This window comes from Dasypus novemcinctus, chromosome 6 (genome assembly GCF_030445035.2).
Source record: "Dasypus novemcinctus isolate mDasNov1 chromosome 6, mDasNov1.1.hap2, whole genome shotgun sequence".
Lineage (NCBI taxonomy): Eukaryota > Metazoa > Chordata > Mammalia > Cingulata > Dasypodidae > Dasypus > Dasypus novemcinctus.
Genome location: NC_080678.1, coordinates 11,528,922 through 11,547,916, shown reverse-complemented (window position 1 = coordinate 11,547,916; position 18,995 = coordinate 11,528,922). Strand labels below are relative to the sequence as shown.

Sequence of the window (18,995 nt, the reverse complement as noted above, 5' to 3'; positions counted from 1 at the left end):
TTGTGTAATTCCTGGTGAAACCACCTGCACATAGCCTGACTTGAAACAGTTGGGATAACGCTGAAAATGAGTGTTTCTCCTCCTTCTGTCCCACCTGGACTCTCCTAGGGTTGTCCAGTTTAATCCTTAAAAGGAAGCACTTGGCTGGAACATGGAAGGGTGGCCAGCCCCTCTGTACCCTGCAGACAAGATGATGCTCTAGGGATGATGGAACAAAAACACAGAAGGAGCCCAGGCCCTGTGTGCTGTGGACCACCTCAGCAGCCAGGACTTTGCCATCAAAGGAAAATGAAGTGCTGTCCTGTTTCAGCCATAGTTACTTTGTATCTCTGATAGAGTTGCGCAACCTATATCCTAACTAATACAAAAACTTAGAATAAGAAAGGCTTCCTGGAGAAAGTGACATTAAAATGGAGACTTAAGGCTGAGCAGGAGTAGCACATTGCAGAGGATCTGAGGAGGTGGCCTGTGGGATAAACCTGACTGGTAAATGCATTTTGTTTGGCAAAGGCTTTAAAAATCAAGAGAGTTCCTGTAAGAATCCAGAACCCCCAGCTTCTCTTGAAATGGAAAGATCTGGCAAGACTGGATCCACACCGCCACGACTGGCAGCAGCTGTCACCTTTAAAAGGGGAGACACCCTCCAGATTGCCGCAGTCTCCTCCACTCTATTCTCTCAAAACGCGCTCAGGTCTGTAATTTAGATTACTCCACTGGCCCCCGAAACCCTTAAGGTTGCGTTCCTGCTTTAAAAACCTATCAGGTCAAGGAAATGCACTTAGAGAGGGCTACTAGGGGCAGGGATTCGAACCTGACTCAATCACTGAGGACGCCGCGCCAGGAACCGTGATGGGCAGACATCCGAGGCTCGGATCCGGAGACCTTCCAGAACAGTGCACCCAGACCGGGGCCCACCCCCAGCAGGCTGCAGCCTGGGGGGCCTACCCCGACTCTGTTGCATATACTCGCTAGTGACCGCCCGCGGGTCCCTCCAAGTCTGCGGGCCTCAAGTCTTGCTCCGTGAGAGTGGGCAGCGATACCTACCTCGCGGGCTACGGAGGCCCGAAAGGGCTAAGAGATGGGCCCCAAGGAAGAGGCTGCTGAGGCTGCAGGGGCAATAACAGAGGGGTGGGCGCCCCTCTCATCTCGTCGTCTAAACTGCCATTGCACAGACCCACGTGGGACCCGAGGACACTCAATAACTTAGTCCCGGGGTCGCACAGCTGAGAGCTCGCGCATGCGCGCTGGCAAACAGGACCCGGGAGGGGCGCGCACTGGTGGGTAGTACCACTGCGCGAGGGGGCAGGGAAGCCCTGTAGGGAAGATGGAAGAGGAATGAAGGAGAAAAATCCCGTCGTAGAACAACAAACTTGACCTGACTCGGAGGTATTACAGCCGTGGAATCCAGCAGGGTCCTTGGGGTTGACACCGACTCATCGCCAAGGTTCTTCGAAGTTTCCCACACCCTCAGCTTTGTGGGTCGGTCCGGGAGGGCAGGCGGGGCCGTCGCGCAGGCGCAGTGTGTGGAATAGTAACATGGCGTCTAGGGCTAAGAGGCGCACGATGCGGAGCGGGGACTCGCGGCCACCCCAGCGCGAAGAGGAAGAAGACAAAGAGGAAATCGAGGATGAGGACGAAGATGATGACGACAGTGACGAAGAAGACGATGAAGATGACGAGGTTGTTGACGAGGTGAGAAGCACAGGTCACATCCGTTTGGTTGACATCTGGGAAAAAACTTCATGGCCATCAAAGCCACGTGACAATAGTGCGAGCTGCTTGGAGTAGTCCCTCCTGGCCCTGGGGGGTCCGTAAGCAGAAACGGGAGGTAATAAAGTCTTTCTCAGGCCCCACTTCGGTGTCTTCTACTGCAGCCGGAGTAATTATTTCCAAAAGTTCCACCTCGGGCCTGCCCTCTCCCCAGGAGTAAAACCCGCCACAACGCCACATTCGTGGGTGGTTTTCTGTAGGTTTCAGGCTAAACCTTCCAATCCTTAAAAGACAAACAAGGGCCTGTAGAGTTTGTAGTCTGCCTACCTCTCCAGCAACTCTGCCTTGTTCCCTTTGCGTCCTTCTGCACTTTTGGCCCCTTTGCATTTCTGGAAGGCTTCCTGTTTTGTTCTTAAAGCCTTTTCAAATGCTATTCCTTCATCCTGGAATGTTTTTCCTTCCTTGTTCACATCTCAACTAAGCCGTATTTTCTGTCTCCCTAGGGCAACAGACCCTGGTCCTCTCACCAAGTCCAGGTCTTATTCCTTGACTGTGTGTTCTCAAAGAACTAGGTCCCTGTTCTTCCAAAGAGCCCCTATCACAGTGCCCGGCATTAGGTACAAAGTAGGAATGATTAGGATGGAGAGCTGGACTGGATGACCCTTAAGAATGTCTAATAGGTAACATGGTCATGCATGGGGATGTAATTCATTCCCATCTTCCCCTCCTGCCTCCTCCCTGCCCCCAATTCACCAGTTGTTCAAACCCTAAGCTTGGGAGTTAACTTTAATTCCTTCCTTTTCCTCATCCTACGTCCAATCTATCATTAAATCCTATTAGCGCTACATTCAGTGCCCAGATTCTTTTCCTCACTGATTTTGCAACCACTGTAGTCTACATCTCCGTCACTCTTGCTGGGACTACTATAATTGCTTTCACTTGGCCTGCCACCTTCATTCTTCTTTCCCTACAGTCTATACTTTATCAGCCAGAGAGAGCTTTTCAAAATGTAGGTCTCTTCTCAGCCCCCTGTGTAAAAAGTGCTGATGGCTTACCATTTCACATACAACATGGCTTTCTGTCCTGCAAAAATGGTAGGTTTATTTCAGCTAAGTTTAGGGCCTTTCCTCTTTTGGTCCCCTCTATCTGGAATTTTCTTCCTACAGACTTTTCATAGGGCTAACTGCTTCTTGTCATTCAGGCCTCTATCAAATGTCATAGCCCAGAGAGGACTTCCTTGACCACCTGTCTATAATTTGTTTCCCTAACCTGTTACCCTGCTTTATTGGTCCTTGAGCACTTAACACTTCTTGCCATTATATTTATGTGTTAATGTGCTTATTTATCTGTCTCCTGTGCTAATTTAAGGTCCAGGAGAACAGGATTTCTCTCTTGTTCACTACAGTATCTGTAGCACTTACATAGTGCCTGGCACTTTGTAGTCTCTCAGCAATGCTTAAAGAGTGGATGACATCTCTTCCAAATTACTTACCCTCTCTGAATCTATTCCCTTATCTATAAAATGACAGTTTGATTGTAAGAAATGAGTGAGATGATATATGAAGCGTTTTGATTGTGCCTGGCAGGAGGGGGAGGATATAGAGAAGTGTGGATGCCAGGTCAGGGGGGATACTGGTGTGGGTTACAACTTGCAGTGATTAGAACTTTCCCTTACAAATCAGCTTTTTACTTTGGCCCCTTGTCTTGAATGTGGCTCCACCATTTTTCACTTAGAAGAACTTTGATATGCTGTTTTGCTTATTTTGGGTTATTCAAATCAGTATTTCTTGAATTAACATGGGTAATCTCATCAGGCTGTCAAAAATTAAAAATGTAATAACCATTGTTGATGATAATGTAGGGAAGTAAGTACTTTCGTATACAGTTGGAGGGAGTATAAATTGGTGCAGTCTCTTTGGAGGGCAGTTTGACAATATCAAAATTTAAAATATATACGTTGCTCGATACAGTAATTCTACCTGTAAGAATTTACCCTCCAGCAATAATTCATTTAATGCTCACTTCAACCCTCTGAAATTAGAAATTATCTCCAATTTCACATTAAGTTAAGTGAAAAAAGCAATTTATATAACAGTATGTTTATATTGACAGTAGGAAACTCTGGAGAGTGAGAATGGGGAATGGGGGACAAAATTTGTGGGTTTTACCACTGGCATATATATATATATATAATTTTTAACCTGATACATTTTATTTTATTTTTAAAGACTTTTATTTATTTTATTTCTCTACCTCCTCCCCAGTTGTCTGCTCTCTGTGTCCACTCACTGTGTGTTCTTCTGTGACCGCTTCTAAGCAGCACCGGGAATCTGTGTTTCTTTTTGTTGCATCATCTTGTTGTGTCAGCTCTCCATGTGTGCGGCACCATTCTTGCGCAGGCTGCACTTTCTTTCGTGCTGGGCGGCTCTCCTTGCGTGTGGGGCTCCCCTACACGGGGGACACCCCTGTGGTAGGGCACTCCTTGGGCGCATCAGCACTGCGTGTGGGCCAGCTCCACGCGGGTCAAGGAGGCCCGGGGTTTGAACCGCAGACCTCCCATGTGGTAGACGGACGCCCTAACCACTGGGCCAAGTCTGCTTCCCACATTTTATTTTTTGAACAGTTCTCAGTTTATAGAAAATCTTCAGAATGAAGAGTTTCAGTTTACCACTCTTCCACCCATCCCCCACATAAGGTTGCCCTATTATTAACATCCTGCATCAGTGTGGCATATTTGATGAACCTATATTAATGCATTATCAGTAAAGTCCACAGTTTACATTATAGTTCACTCTCTATGTTATATAGTTTTGTGGGTTTTGACATAGCATGTATCTACTACCATTAGGATATTATGCAGAACAGTTTGCCCAAAATGCCCTATACCCCTCTTCTCCACCACTGAACCCTTGACAACCATTATTCTTTTTCTTTCTCTATAGTTTTGCCTTTTCCACTTTTCCAGAACATCATATTTAGTTGGAATCATACCATATGTTGCCTTTTCAGTCTGGCTTCTTTCACTTAGAAATATGCCTTTAAGGTTCCTCCATGTCTTTTCATGGCTGCTTTTTTTTTTTTAACTGCATAATATTGTATGGATGTACTGCAGGGTGTTTTTTTATCATTCATCTGTTGTAGGGGATATTTTTTGCTTTCAATTTTTGGCAGTTATGAATAAACCTGCTATAAACTATAATTCATGTCAAGTTTTTTGGGTGGACATACGTTTTCCACTCCTTTAGATAAATGCCAAAGAGTGCAATTGCTGGATCATATGGTAAGCCCATGTTTAGCTTCATAAGACATTGCCGGACTGTCTTCCAAAGGCACTCTGCCATTTTGTATTCCCCCCAGCAGTGAATGAGCGTTCCTGTTGCTCTACATACTTGTCAATGGTTGGTGTTGTCAGTGCTTTGGATTTTAGCCAGTCTTTAACAGGTGTGTAGTGGTAGCTCACTGTTACTTTAATTTGCAATTCTCTAATGATACATGATGTTGAACATCTTTTCTATATTTATTTCCCATCTATTTATCTTTAGTGAGGTACCTGCTTAGCTCTTTTGCCCTTTATTAAATTGGGTTGTTTTCTTAATGTTGAGATTTAAGAGTTCTTTGTCTATTTCATATACAAGTTCTTTGTCAGATACGTGTTTTGCAAATATTTTCTCTCAGTCCATCACTTCTCTTTTCATTGTCTTAACAGAGAATGAAAACTTTGCATTATTTTTGCAGAAAACTTTGCAGAGCAGAAGTTTTAAATTTTAATGAAGTCCAACTTACTGGTGTTTTCTTTCATGGGTCGTACTTTTGGGTTTGTGTCTAAGAAATCAATGCCAGTCCAAGGTCACTAGATTTTTTCCTCTTATCTTCTAGACTACATTGTATAGTTTTCTAGTTTTGTATTTTACAGTTAGGTTTGTGATCCATGCAAGTCCTATGTTTTTGACTGAAGAAACTAAGTCTTCTGGGGCAATTCCCCAGGCTGAAATTTAGTGGATATTTACTCCTTTGCTTATTTGAAAATGACCATTTTTTCAGAAGATCATGCATCCACAACTCATTCCCTGCTGTAGAAATCCAAGAAAATTATTTTGGAAATTCAGATCTGCCTCAGGTCTCTCTTGAAACAAGATAGTATATAAATGAATGAATGAATGAATGAATGAATGAATGAATGAACATGGTTATTGAAAGCCCTAAAGAACATGATTTTAAAAAGTGGTTATGAATGTGGCCACAGTAGTAGTTGCTGAGGGCAGGGAGAAGGAAGAAGAGATGTGATGTGGGAGCATTTTTGGAACTTGGAGTTGTCCTAAATGATATTGTAGGGACAGATGCTGGACATTATATATCCTGCCATAACCCACCGAATATACTGGGGGAGAGTGTAAGCTACAGTCTAAACTATAATCCATGTGGTGCAGCAGTGCTCCAAAATGTATTCACCAAATGTAGTGAATGTGCCACGATGATGAAAGAGGTTGTTGATGTGGGAGGAGTGGGGTGAGGGGGGTTGGGGGGCATATGGGAACCTCTTATATTTTTTGTCATCTATGTATCTTCAAAAAATACAATTAAAAAAATTGATGGGGGTGTGGAGTGGGGTGTATGGGAACCTCTTATGGTTTTTAATATAACGTTTTGTGTGATCTATTAATTTTAAAAAAAGATAATTAAAAAATAAAAATTAAATTAAAAAATGGTTATGAGAATTCAAGGAGGAGCATGAAAAGACAAGAAGAAAAAGAATAAGTTTGTTAAGATTCTTGTGGGTATATGGTTACGACTCTTGCTTGTATTTAATAGAAACGCTTGGAGGTAGCTTCAGCAGAAAGTGGCATTTGTGATAAGGATATCCAGGGAATCTTGTAGGATCCCAAGGGCCAAAAAGCAGCTGGGCCTCTGGGTCCAGGGAACCCAGGAAGTCCCTCACGTTTTTCATCTCTGCTTTACTCTTCTCTATTGCTTTCAAAATACTTGGGCTTTCCTTCTGTTGCTATTCCATATAGCAGAACATGGAAAATACAGCAGCATCTGAGATTTTCATTCAAGAGCACAAGCAGGCTAGACAGCACATTTTGTTTTAATTCTAAATCACCTGGGGGTGAGCAGCAGAATTCTGTTACAACTATGGCTGCTCACACTGAAACCATAGGCACGGGAATCCATACTGGGGAAGCTGGCGCTGGGCGGGGAAGCTGGCGCTGGGCAGGTAAGCATTCTGGATCCATTGCAGTAGTAGTGCCATGAAAGTCGGCCAGGGACAGAGGTCAGAGGCAAGGAAAAAAACACTTGAAGAAGAGCACTGGTACCCTGCTCCTACCCCCACCCCAGGGTTTTACTGCTCACATAATCTGACTGAGGCCACTTCAGAGAGTCAGGATTTGAGGTCTATGGCTAGACTTGATGCCCAGACCCTGGCAACTTTTAACAGCCAAAGGAGAGCTTACATGTATCCAGAGTCAGAGTGGCAAGGTGACAGAAGTAAGCCTGAGTTTCTTTTGTGACCTTTTTCAGCTAAGACCCAAATCCAGAATCTGTAAAACTTGAAGTCTCTGTAAATACATTATTTAATTAGAGTCACAGGTTCATTGTGTCATTTAGCATGGTCGATAGAGGGTCCTTAAAGACTGCTCTTGTGTAGCACTTAAAAGCATCTAAGGTTTTATTTTTGGTATGAAGTAGTACTTTCATTTATTTATGGGCTATTTCAGTGGCATCGTGTCTTCATTCTTTTGTTTTACAGAGACAGATCAAGGAGCCCAGCCATCCCCAGTCTTTCAGTCCCTTGCACTTGCCATGTTTCCTCCTGCCTTAGGGACTTAGCATGTGCTATTCCCTCTGCCAGAAACTTCTTCCTGGCTTTCAGTTCCCAGCTGAGGTGCCACTTCCCTAAGGAAGCCTTTCCTGACTTCCTCCAATCCATTGGCTGAATGAAGCTTCAGGCAATTCCAGGGACTTTGGAAGTGATTTTGTTCTTTGTTCACCCTGATTGCTGTCTAGTAAATAATAATTTCTTCTTTTGGCTGCTCTGAATTTTCTCCAGAACAGACCTTTGAACATTTTGAGTAGTTCACTCTGTTTTGTTTCTATAAGGCTTTTGTGTCAAACAAGGAAATGGTCTGAAGGTGCTTTGTAATCTGTAAATAGAATCTATACATGGCAATTCTGGCAATGTTTGCCAGTATCAAGATCTAGACATTTATAGTTCTTAAGTTAACAGTTTTCTTCTTCTGGCCCTCTTCGGTCATCTTCTGTAGATGAAATGATAGGGAAAGAGCCGGGGGGAAAAAAGGGAGATAGAGGAAAAAGAAGCACCTTAGATGATCTGCAGAGTGGGAAGAATGCCTGAATTATCTTAGCTGTGGATGATGACCTATTTTATGTCTTACTTACAGGAAGTGAATATTGAATTTGAAGCTTACTCCATCTCAGATAACGATTATGATGGAATTAAGAAATTACTACACCAGGTATTGTCTTTTATTCTTTAAACATAAATTTGTTCTTCTAAGAAAATATAGGCTCTTTGCCCAGTTTTCTCCAATTTTGTCCTTTTTGCTTCAGAATTCACATTTCTGCCCTGTTTGTTTGGAGAAGGAATGTTCCCCTTCTTTTTCAGGGCTCATACCTCTCCCTCTATTTGTGCCTTTGCCCAGGGATCCCTCCTCTGACCAACAGATTTAAGTACTCTTTCTTCCACCTGCTAATTACTCAATCTATATCCATACTTTGTGGGGCAGAAGAATTCTTATCTAATGGCCACATATCTGACTGCAGCATTAGCTGCCCAACGTGGATGCTTGCTGCTTCTCTTTATTGCTTTACCCCATGTCATGCAGCTTTGGTTCTTTGCCCTTTATGGCCTCCAGTGTCCTGGTCACCACATCCTTTGCCTATGTCCACCCTCCTCTCTCTCTCCACTCCTCTCCCACACGCCTCTCTATTACCACTAACCACTTCTTCCCTGACATTTTAGCTTCTGTGACTCTCCTGGGTTATCATTTCTGCTCTTGGTGGATTTTCTAGTACATCTTTCTGGAAATTTTGTCATTTTTATTTTAATATGGGAATTAGAAGTTTTATTTGAAATCATGCTTTGACTTGAATTTATTTTATTTTTTTTAAGATTTATTTCTCTCCCCTCCCCCCCTCCCCCATTGTCTGCTCTCTGTGTCCATTCGCTGTGTGTTGTGCGTCCACTTGCATTATCTGGTGGCAATGGGAAACTGCATCTCTTTTTCGTTGCATCATCTTGCTGCATCAGCTCTCCGTGTGTACAGCGCCACTCCTGGGAGGGCTGTACTTTTTTCATGCAGGGTGGCTCTCCTTGCAGGGCGCATTCCTTGTGCATGGGGCACCCCTCAACAGGGGCACCCCTGCATGGCACAGCATTCCTTACATGTGGCAGCACTGCGTGTGGGCCAGCTTACCACATGAGTCAGGAGGCCCTAGGGATCGAACCCTGGACCCTCCATGGTAGACAGGCACTCTATCAGTTGAGCCTCGTCCACTTTCCCTTTGACTTAAATTTTAAGTAATTTTTCTTTTCTCCTTTTAGCTCTTCCTAAAGGCTCCTGTGAATACTGCAGAACTAACAAATCTCTTAGTACAGCAGAACCACATTGGGAGTGTGATTAAGGTAAGCAGGAGAGCTGTGTTTACTCTGATTAAATTAATCCATCATCCTGATTTATAGCAGGCAGGCCCAAAGCTCAGGTATGGTGATGATGTGGCATTTGCATTGGAAAGAAGCAGTAGTTGAGGAGAGACTAGTGAGAAAGCCATTGCAGCAATCTAGAGTTATTAAATGTTATAACCCAGGTAGTGGCGATGGCGAGGCAGAGAAGTGGGTTGCTGAGAAGATTGAACTCGATGGGATTCGGTGACTGGTAGAAAGCAGGTGAAAAAGGAGTCAAGGATGATGGCTTGTTTTCTGGCTTGAGCAACCAAAACATGGAAGAAGATCAGCTTAGGAGGGGAGGATGAGTTCAGATTTGCACGTTTTGAGTTTGAGTTGCCTGCGATACATGTAAGTGGGATACTGAGCAGTATCTGGAGTTCTGGAGAGATTGCGGGCCAGAGGTGAGAGATGGGGGGTTTTCAGCAGATATTGGTAATTGCTAATTGGTTGGGAGGGCAGGGGAGGAGCACAATGAGTGGAGCCTAAAAGGAGACTCAGTGGAGTGACAGGAGAAAATTCTTAGCGAATGTGGTATCACAGAAAGCAAAGGGAGGGAGCATTTGAGGGAGGAGGGGGTAGTCATATTTCAGATATTTAGAGTTCGACTGACTGAGGACTGGGTTGAACCCCAGCTCTATTTGTCATCTGGTAACTTTGGTTATCTGTTGCTGCCTAGCAGATTACCCCACAACTTAGAATAGCAGGTATCCTTTATTTGACTCATGAGTCTGCTGTTCGGCAGAGCTCAGTGGGGCGACTGGGTTCTGCTCTGTGTAGTCTCAGCTGGAGAGGCTCAGTGGGGGTGGATTCACCTTGACAGTGGCTCGTGTGACTGGCAGGTAAGGGCTGGCTGTCAGCTGGCGGCCCAGCTGGGCTCTGGGCTAGGGACCCTCCTCTCTTCTCCATGCGGGTCTCTGCACACAAGCATCCCCAAAGAACCAGACAGAAGCCCATAGTATTTTTATGACACTGTCATTTCCACCATTCGCTTGATCAGCCCAGACACAAAGTTCTGCCCAGGTTTGAGAGGAGGATGGGTTAGAGAAGCACCCAGCAGGGAGGGTGCTTGGGGCAGGCAGGTGGTTGTGGGTGAGGCTGTCGGGTGCCTGTGGAGTGGCAGACTCCTGACCAAGCCCACCTTGAGGAGAGGACCGCTGTGGGTGTTCCAAGGGTTGCTCATTGTTGGTGAGCCAAATAAACATTTTGGGTGGGGGGAGAGGAAGAGGGAATTTCTTCGGGTTTGCTACCGAGGATCCCTGCCTTCGTCTTGACATTGTTGCTTAGGTTCGTTGCAGCAGTTGGGGCCCACCACTGTGCAGGGAGGTGGGCTAGTGCTGGTCTTAGAGGGCCGAGACTGGTTTTTACCTGGCTCCTCTTGTGAATTTCTTTCCCCTTTACTCTTTCATGAGCATATACATCTTTTGTCTTCTCACTGAAACTGTTAGTCTCCTCAGAAGTTACTTTGTGATTCTCTACTCTGGTATCCACTTTTACCAAGGCCCTGGAGACCTGTCCTGATGCACCCTGTCACTCCTGGTGCTTTGCTGCCACTTGATTCAGCAGGAAAGCTTCGTTTTGAAACCTGGCAACTCCCTTGCCTTCCTCATGGCCATGACATTGCCACCGTTGAGCCACGAGACACTTCCTCCCTCACCATTCAGTGTGCCCAGGCTTCCCTGTCCTTCAGGCTCTGGCGAGCTCTGACTTCCTGCCCCACCCCCGCCCCCAGCCCCACCCCCAGAGTCAGGTCTCTCCCCTGCTCCCTGGCCTCCAGGCACTGGCCATGGGGGCACCTTCAGGGTGTAAGCATTTCTGTTCTGTAAACTGCACCCAACTGAACCAGAGCTGCTAGAGCTTTGTAAATCCCTTACCACCAGAACAAGTCTGGGCAGTTATGGGTCTGTGCTGTCCTTGGTTATAAAAGCAGCAGGCTCATCTTATTTCATTCATTCAGCATGAATTCCCTGAGTATTTATTCTGGGCCTGGATCCATGCTTGATGCTGGGGATGCCTTGAGAGAGAAATTTTCGGCCTGGATGAGTAAACCAGCAATGCATGAGGGTGCAGGGCAGTGCAGGGGCACCCGAAGCCTCCCAGCAGAGGGTATCACTGTAGAGCTGTGAAGCACAAGTTAGAGTCAACCTTTCCATTCCTTTTTTTTTTTGGAGGTTCCTGGGCAGGAGATTGAACCCTGAACCTTGTAGGTAGGAAGCCAGCACTCAGCCACATCAGCTCCTAACCATTCCATTCTTAATTTTGTTTTTCTTCACACCTCATTTCCTTGCTTGCCCATTCTTTCCTTCTTTCATGCCTATGTCTGTCGTAGATGTAAGTGAAACTCAGGCATTGTTCAGTTTCACCAATGGTCAAAACTGGCAGAGCTTGGGAAGTATGAGTTTTACGTGAAACAGTGAGGGCCAGCAAAGAAACAGGTAAGGGCTGGCTTCAAATTCAAAACAATTTCAATTTAAAATTGTTTATTTCATGAGTTTTATCTGTTCTGGACTTATATTGAGACTCTGGTAAAAGCACATATCTTAAGAATGTTGGAAATTTAGGCATGGATTTAGTGCAAGATGGGATCATCTGGAATGTAAAAAGAGGAACCAGGGTGAGGGGAGGTGAAACGACAGGAACAAGGTCACACAGTAATTGGCATATGGTTTTCTAAGATGACCACAGTACCGGAAAGTTTTGCTTTTGAAAAGTGTGAAGATAAATGAGGCCTAGATTTAATACTTGGTATTGTACTTCTTCCCAACCAAGTAAAAATTTAAAGTGTTTTTCTTTTTAAAATAGCAAACAGATGTTTCAGAAGACAGCGATGACGATGTGGAAGTTGATGAAGATGAGATTTTTGGTTTCATAAGTCTTTTAAATTTAACTGAACGAAAGGTTGGTTACGTTTAATCCCTGATGAAAGTACCTTTAATGTTAGAGTGATATTAACTCTAAGGCTATGTATTCTTATGAAATCTTGATGTAATCCTTTTGTCAATATGAAGGTGTTTTGAATAATCTGCACCCAGTTAAAGTCGTTCATTCCCTATGGTACTAGGGAATTGTTTGGCTTCGCACTAACTGATGTTCTGATGTTGGTGACACAGGAGCTGTGTTAGTCAGCAAAAGGGGTGCTGGTGCAAAATACCAGAAATCAGTTGGTTTTTATACAGGGTATTTATTTGGGATAGAAGTTTACAGTTATCAGGCCACAAAGTGTAAGTTACTTCCCTCACCAAAGTCTATTGCCAAATGTTGGGGCAAGCTGGCTGTTGAGATCTGACAAGAGTTCAGGCTTCCTGGGCTCCTCTCTTCCTGGGGCTTGTTTATCTCCTGGCTCAGCTGCTCTGCTCTTCTGTGTGTTTACTTCCCAGGCTCCAGTTAACTCCCTTCCCTGCGGTGTGGTTTCTTTGTGAGTCCCCACCCACCAAGGGGGCTGGGATGCAACGTCCTACTGATGTGGCCCAATTAAAGCCTTAATCGTTATTTAAGCAAGTAAAAGTGAAACCTCTGAATCCAATATAATCTAATATGCCCAGAGGGACAGACCAGTTTACAAACATAGCCCAATATCTATTTTTGAAATTCATAAACAATATCAAACTGCTATAAGCTGCGTGTGTGTCGTTGAGACTGTTCCTTTGCAATCTGTGAAGTGTGGATAGTCTGAGACATCACTGCTTTCTGAAGTTGAGGGTACTTACTGATGTTTGTGTTTTGATTGATACCTTCTCAACTCATTGATGAGTTATAAAAAGTAACCAGCCGCTCACCCTTCTCAGGATAAGATGCAGGCTACACCTTATCTATAAATTTTTATATGGGTTTTCCAGTTATTTCCATCTTTCTTTAGGGGATGGGCTGGAATTACTATTCCAGTGTCTGCATGTTAGTAATGCATGTCGTAATACGACATAGTTACTTTTGAGAAATACTTTTAAGCAGCCTACCCTGGAAACATCTAGTATTTCAGAAGCTGTGGCAGGAATTGCCCTTTCCTTTGAGAGAGAGAGGACAACTCTGTTTTGGGTTTCCTCCTGTAAATGATGGCCTCTAATAAAAAGCCAGCCTTCTTTTTGTTTCCTAGGGTACCCAGTGTGCTGAACAAATTAAAGAGTTGATTCTAAGCTTCTGTGAGAAGAACTGTGAGAAGAGCATGGTTGAACAGCTGGACAAGCTTTTAAATGACACCACCAAGCCTGTGGGCTTGCTGCTAAGTGAAAGATTCATTAATGTCCCTCCGCAGATCGCCCTGCCCATGCACCAGCAACTTCAGTAAGAACGTGATGTTTTCCCAAGTGGATTCAGAAATGTCATTTAAATAGAATATGTTGATAGAGAGTGTGATGGTAGTGGAAGGGACATCCGTGGGATGCCCAGATTGTTAATAATTGGCCTTTTAAAGTTTGATTTATTTGTGGCAGTAATCTTAAAGGTAATGCTTTTGAAGATTTAGATGAGAGAAGTGGATGTGGCCCAAGCATTTAAGCTCCCGCCTACCAAATGGGAGGTCTGGGTTTGGTTCCTAAGTGCCTCCTAAAGAAGACCAGCAAGACACTGAGCTGATGTGATGGGCTGGTGCAGTGAGCTGACACAAGATGATGACGCAACAAGAGACACACGGAGGAAAACATACTGAGAGAGACAACAAAGCAGGGAGTGAGGTGGCTTGTGTAATTAGGTGCCTCCTTCTCACATGGGAGGTCCCGGGTTCAGTTCCCTGTGCCTCCAAAAAAAGACCAACACGCAACAAAAAGACACAGCAAATGCAAACGAAGAGTGACGGGGTAGGGAGAAATAAATAAAATAAAAGATTTAAATGGTATAAACATAGGTGGATTTTATATAAATTGACTTTACTCCTTGTTTGATCACTCTCTTCAAAGATAAACTTCTGTGACATGAATAAATGCTGAACAATAACTACAACAACAACAACAAAGCTGACTAAAAAAGGCCTAAATTCCTTTGGTCTGTTTTGTGGATGAAATAATCTGAGACTGCTGCTCTGGCTTCACAGGATTTTTCTTGTTGTTTTATTTTTAATATAGGACTTTGAAGTTAATAGAAATATTTTATTTATTTTATTTATTCCCCACCCACCCCCCCCCCCCCATCTTTTGCTCATTGTTTGCTCACCTTCTCCAGGAGGCACCAGGAGCCAAACTTTGGACCTCCCACATGAGAGGCAAGTGCCCAACGGCCTAAGCCATTTATGCTCCCCACAAGATCTGCTGGCTTGTGGCATCTGCTGGTTGCAGTGGGTGCGTATGCTTGTCTTTAGGAGGCACTGGGACCCGAACCTGGGACCTTCCAGGTGGTAGGTGGGCACCCAACTGGTTGAGCCACATCTGTTTCCCAACAGAAATATTTTAAATGTGAGAAGAGCTGTGACTCTGGTCTTTCCTGTGCTTTGAAATAAAGGTGGAGGAGAATGTATACAGGTCTTACAGGTTTCACAGGACACTCTCAGTCTTCATGGTACCTTAAATATGTTGTGGTTCCCCCTTAAATATATTGTGGGAATGTAACTGTAGCCTGTAAACCTTTAGCTTTCCCATGTTCCCTTTGTCGATTCACTGCTGCTTAGTTTTGATCCCATTCTCCCTCTCTCTCTCCCCTCAGCTGCTACTCTGGTTGTAATTCTGCCACAAATGTTTTGGGTTTTTTTTTTTGATCAGCTGGAGTTCACATTGATTTGGCTTAATGGAAAGGTGACCTTTCTCTTGATCTTCTCTTAAAAGAAAGCTTAAGTGGGTTCTCTGACTTTCTTTACATTTTTGTTTCGAGACAACCAGATGCATAGCGTTATGTATTGTTTTCAGAAAGAAAAACTAAGGCTCCATTCCAGTTGACTGCTCTAGAGTTATCCATGTCTTGTCATGAGTTTTCTGCAGTATGGTAGAAGTTAGCCCTAGACTCTAGTGATTAGAGACTGTGTAGCCATCACATGCTCTAGTGATACTAGTTGTGGCTGTATGTCTTTAAGCAGAATGTTCATTGCTTTAGAAAATTCACATTCTTACAGATTTTCTAAGTTCTCAACCAGAAGAACAGTAATGGCATGCTGAATCAATATGAGATGAATCTATCATTGTCCATGTATCCACAGTTCTAAGAATAGTTTATCAAGGCATAATGTTGAAAGAGTCATCATATTATTATGAAAAGCAGTATCATAATCAGTCTAGAGTACAACTGGACTGCATAAGTAAAAATCATTGCTTTGAAGCCTCCCAATCTAAAGTCTGTTCGTTAAGCTTGTGTCACTGCAGAACCCACTGAAGATGCCTCATAGGTTTTCTCAAGTGCTCCAGCAGCTTGAGGAACTTAACCTGACCCGGCCTGCAAACTTCCTGTGTGTCTTATAGGAAAGAACTGGCTGAAGCACACAAAATGAACAAGCCATGTGGGAAGTGTTGCTTCTACCTTATGATTAGTAAGACATTTGTGGAAGCAGGAAAAAACAATTCCAAAAAGAAATGGAGCAACCAAAAGAAAGATGAGCTCATGTTTGCAAATGCAGAGGAAGAATTTTTCTATGAGGTAAGACTATCCTGTTTCATCTGTTTCTTTGAATATAAAAAGGGCTGCTTTAACTGTAGTCAGGATTCATTGTTTTCTTCATTTTATGTCACAGTCCTTTGAGTGTGGCCACTCTTTCTCTGTATCTGTTAGCTAGCAACTAATGTAGTGCTGGCACATAGTAGGCACTCAAAATGTTGGTACCTTCCTTTGCCCTCTTTGGTGATGATGGTGGGAGGAAGAGAATGGCAGCCAGGATGCCAACAGTGATAAGGGTAGGGCATAACATGGGCAATGAAATACCAGAGAATATTCTTTCTCATGCTATCCTCAAAGAATCTTGAAGTAAATCTCTGATGGGGAACATGTTTTCCTGCATTGGATATGTCTTATTACTCTAATTTCTGCTAATGCCTAAAGCATCTACAGTTTTAGCTGTCCTTATTTTTCAGAAAGTGAATTATTAATATAAAATTTCTTGGCAGCGGACTTGGCCCAGTGGTTAGGGCATCCGTCTACCACATGGGAGGTCCGTGGTTCAAACCCTGGGCCTCCTTGACTCGTGTGGCGCTGGCCCACGCACAGTGCTGATGCGTGCAAGGGGTGACCCCGCATAGGGGAGCCCCACGCGCAAGGAGTGCGCCCCGTAAGGAGAGCCACCCAGCGCGAAAGAAAGTGCAGCCTGCCTAAGAATGGCGCCGCCCACACAGAGAGCTGATGCAACAAGATGAAACACAGATTCCCATGCCGCTGACAACAGAAGCGGACAAAGAAGGTGCAGCAAATAGACACAGAGAACAGACAACTGGGGTAGGGGGGGGAAGGGGAGAGAAATAAATAAATCTTTAATTAAAAAAAAAATTTCTTGTCTGAAGTCCTCAGCACTTAAGGCAGACCATTTCATGGAATTCTGGGGTTTTATGGTAGTCTAGATATACAAACTTAACCCTTGTTCACACTGAGGTGTGCTGGGGCAGCAGCACAGGGAGGAAAAGACCAGTGCTGGAGACTGATTCTTCTCACCAATTGTCAGACTTTTGGGAGGTTTAACTTCACGTATCTGTCAAGATTAGTTTGAGAAGTAGGTGAGATCATGAATTAAAAATGGTATAACAGGTAGCAGTGCTAGTACAACTTAGCTGCACAGTCACCTTTTAGAAATGGGAAGGCTCTATCCATGCTCCCCACGGAGGTGACAGATCTATTTGGGAGCGTGGGAGAACATCTGCAAATGGCTCACTTGAGCTGATTCTGAGTTTTGCTTCCTTTAGTTGTCATTCCTATTTAAATATCTGCCCAGCATAGTTTTCCTTGCTGTAGAGTAAATGAGTTTGCTTTTAGGCTCTCTGGATCTTTGATTTGTGGTTCTTTGTTTGATTTAGAAGGCAGTCTTGAAGTTCCACTACTCGGTGCAGGAGGAGAGCGACACGTGCCTGGGAGGCAGGTGGTCTTTTGATGATGTACCCATGAGGCCCTTGCGGACTGTGATGGTGATTCCAGCTAACAAGATGAATGAAATCATGGACACACTCAAAGACCATCTATCTGTCTAACCCATCCCCCAGGGAAATTGCCAGAAAACTCAGCAGAGATTTACTGAAAAACTCATGACTTTATTCAGATTAAGGTCCTCTACAAAAAGTAGGGTTCTGTCACCCGTGACACATTTACAAAAATTTTTTTTTTCATTTTGGTCAAATTAATTATGTATATAATTGATTAAAACTTTTTCCAACAAGGAGGAAAACATGGACTAGTTATTTAAAGAACTCAATAAAAACTTTTTTAATATACAAAGTGTTATTTTTACCCCAGACGCTCCTGGTATGGGGTATAATTCTTTTTTTGTGTTTAACATCTGCACGTCACTAAGTAGACCACTTATAGTAACTTTGGGGTACTTATTGCACATGGTGTCTCTGTGGAGAGCAGTTATGAAGAGTTACTGTAAAATGCATCTTTGTTCAGCAGTAGTTTCTGGGCACTTCTCATACATAATCTGTTCTTTTTTCATTGTTGAAATGGGTGACAGATGATCCATTACTTGCTGTAAAATATCCTTACTTTCACTAGGAGGCAGATTACTGAAGTAGTATTGTGGTGCCAGTTGCATAAATCTGTTTAAAAAAATTATTTTTTTTAGTGAGAGATACCAAACGTGATGATGGGCACTTTCTGGCCCTGTAAAATCTACCTGTAGCACTGATATTTAATTTGAACTTAAGTGTTTTAGTCTGCCCTTGTAGAGTAAGTACTCTCTGTGGTATTCATGGCACCAATCCAATGGCGTTTCTAGAACAATCTGGCTTCTCTGTGTGTCACACAGTGCAAGTAAGGCCCACTGCGCCAACCATTGGTGGGGACTGGTACTCCCTTAATGCCACCACAAAATGAGACAGATCAGACCATATTCCTGGTCTTTGGGTGGATAAAAGAGGCTCTGTTTTTACCTCTTTCTTACTAACTAGAACCACTCCACATCCAGCTGCTTAAGCTGGACTCCTTTATTTTTGGTTCCTATCTTTAACATGGTCTTGCTCAAGCTGTAGTGATACCTTAAAAATGGACCTAGAATCAGTTCTGCAATAGCCTTCAGACCAGTCTCCATTCTCACTGTTACCCCTTCAGTCCATTCTCGCTTAGCAGCCAGAGTGATCATTAAAAGCATATAAAAAATTACCCTGGCCAGCTAACAGGGAGGTGGAGAAGGCCAACCACCACACCAGGGAGCCAAGAGTGCCTACAGCTGCAAGCAGGAGAATTGCATCCATCATCCATGCGGAATCTAAGCCCCTTCTCGATGTAGAGGTGGAGTAGACATAACCATCCCAAGGTCCACAAGATGGAGGAATAGAGTATGGATTAGAGTGGACTTACTGATATTCTACTATGAACTATTGTGATTAGTAATGGAAGAAATTGTAGCATTGATGTGGAGAAAGTGGCCATGGTAGCTGCTGAGGGTAGGGAGAGAGAAGAAGAGATATAATGTAGGGGCATTTTTAGGACTTGGAGTTGTCCTGGGTGGTACTGCAGGGACAGATGCTGGACAATGTATGTCCTGCCATGGATC

General features: G+C 43.9%; 3 protein-coding genes across 9 annotated transcripts in view; 1 reads left to right on the top strand and 2 right to left on the bottom strand.

Annotated features, from left to right (window-relative positions):
* UROS (uroporphyrinogen III synthase) overlaps positions 1 to 1,260 on the bottom strand; it is a 29,827-nt gene extending 28,567 nt beyond the window's left edge. For 3 of the 4 annotated variants that reach the window (XR_011648975.1, XM_004446671.5, XM_004446669.5), the window contains exon 1: positions 1,045 to 1,260. The gene's annotated coding sequence lies outside the window, so the exon portion shown is untranslated. Of the gene's footprint in view, positions 1 to 811 lie in introns of all 4 variants that reach the window. The other variant, XR_011648976.1, reaches the window with a different exon arrangement.
* Positions 1,261 to 1,504: 244 nt separating this feature from the next.
* Positions 1,505 to 17,719, top strand: BCCIP (BRCA2 and CDKN1A interacting protein). The gene is made up of 7 exons (XM_004446682.5): positions 1,505 to 1,692; positions 8,112 to 8,186; positions 9,275 to 9,355; positions 12,197 to 12,292; positions 13,485 to 13,672; positions 15,769 to 15,943; positions 17,305 to 17,719. The coding sequence occupies exons 1-7, from the start codon at positions 1,537 to 1,539 to the stop codon at positions 17,473 to 17,475; spliced, it is 942 nt and encodes a 313-aa protein (XP_004446739.2). The 5' UTR covers positions 1,505 to 1,536; the 3' UTR covers positions 17,476 to 17,719.
* Positions 17,515 to 18,995, bottom strand: part of DHX32 (DEAH-box helicase 32 (putative)) — a 59,094-nt gene continuing 57,613 nt past the window's right edge. For all 4 annotated transcript variants that reach the window (XM_058298154.2, XM_071215628.1, XM_058298152.2 and 1 more), the window contains one exon: positions 17,515 to 18,039. In XM_058298154.2, coding sequence (XP_058154137.1) covers positions 17,865 to 18,039 — 175 coding nt within the window. In that variant the 3' untranslated portion in view covers positions 17,515 to 17,864. The remainder of the gene's footprint in view (positions 18,040 to 18,995) is intronic.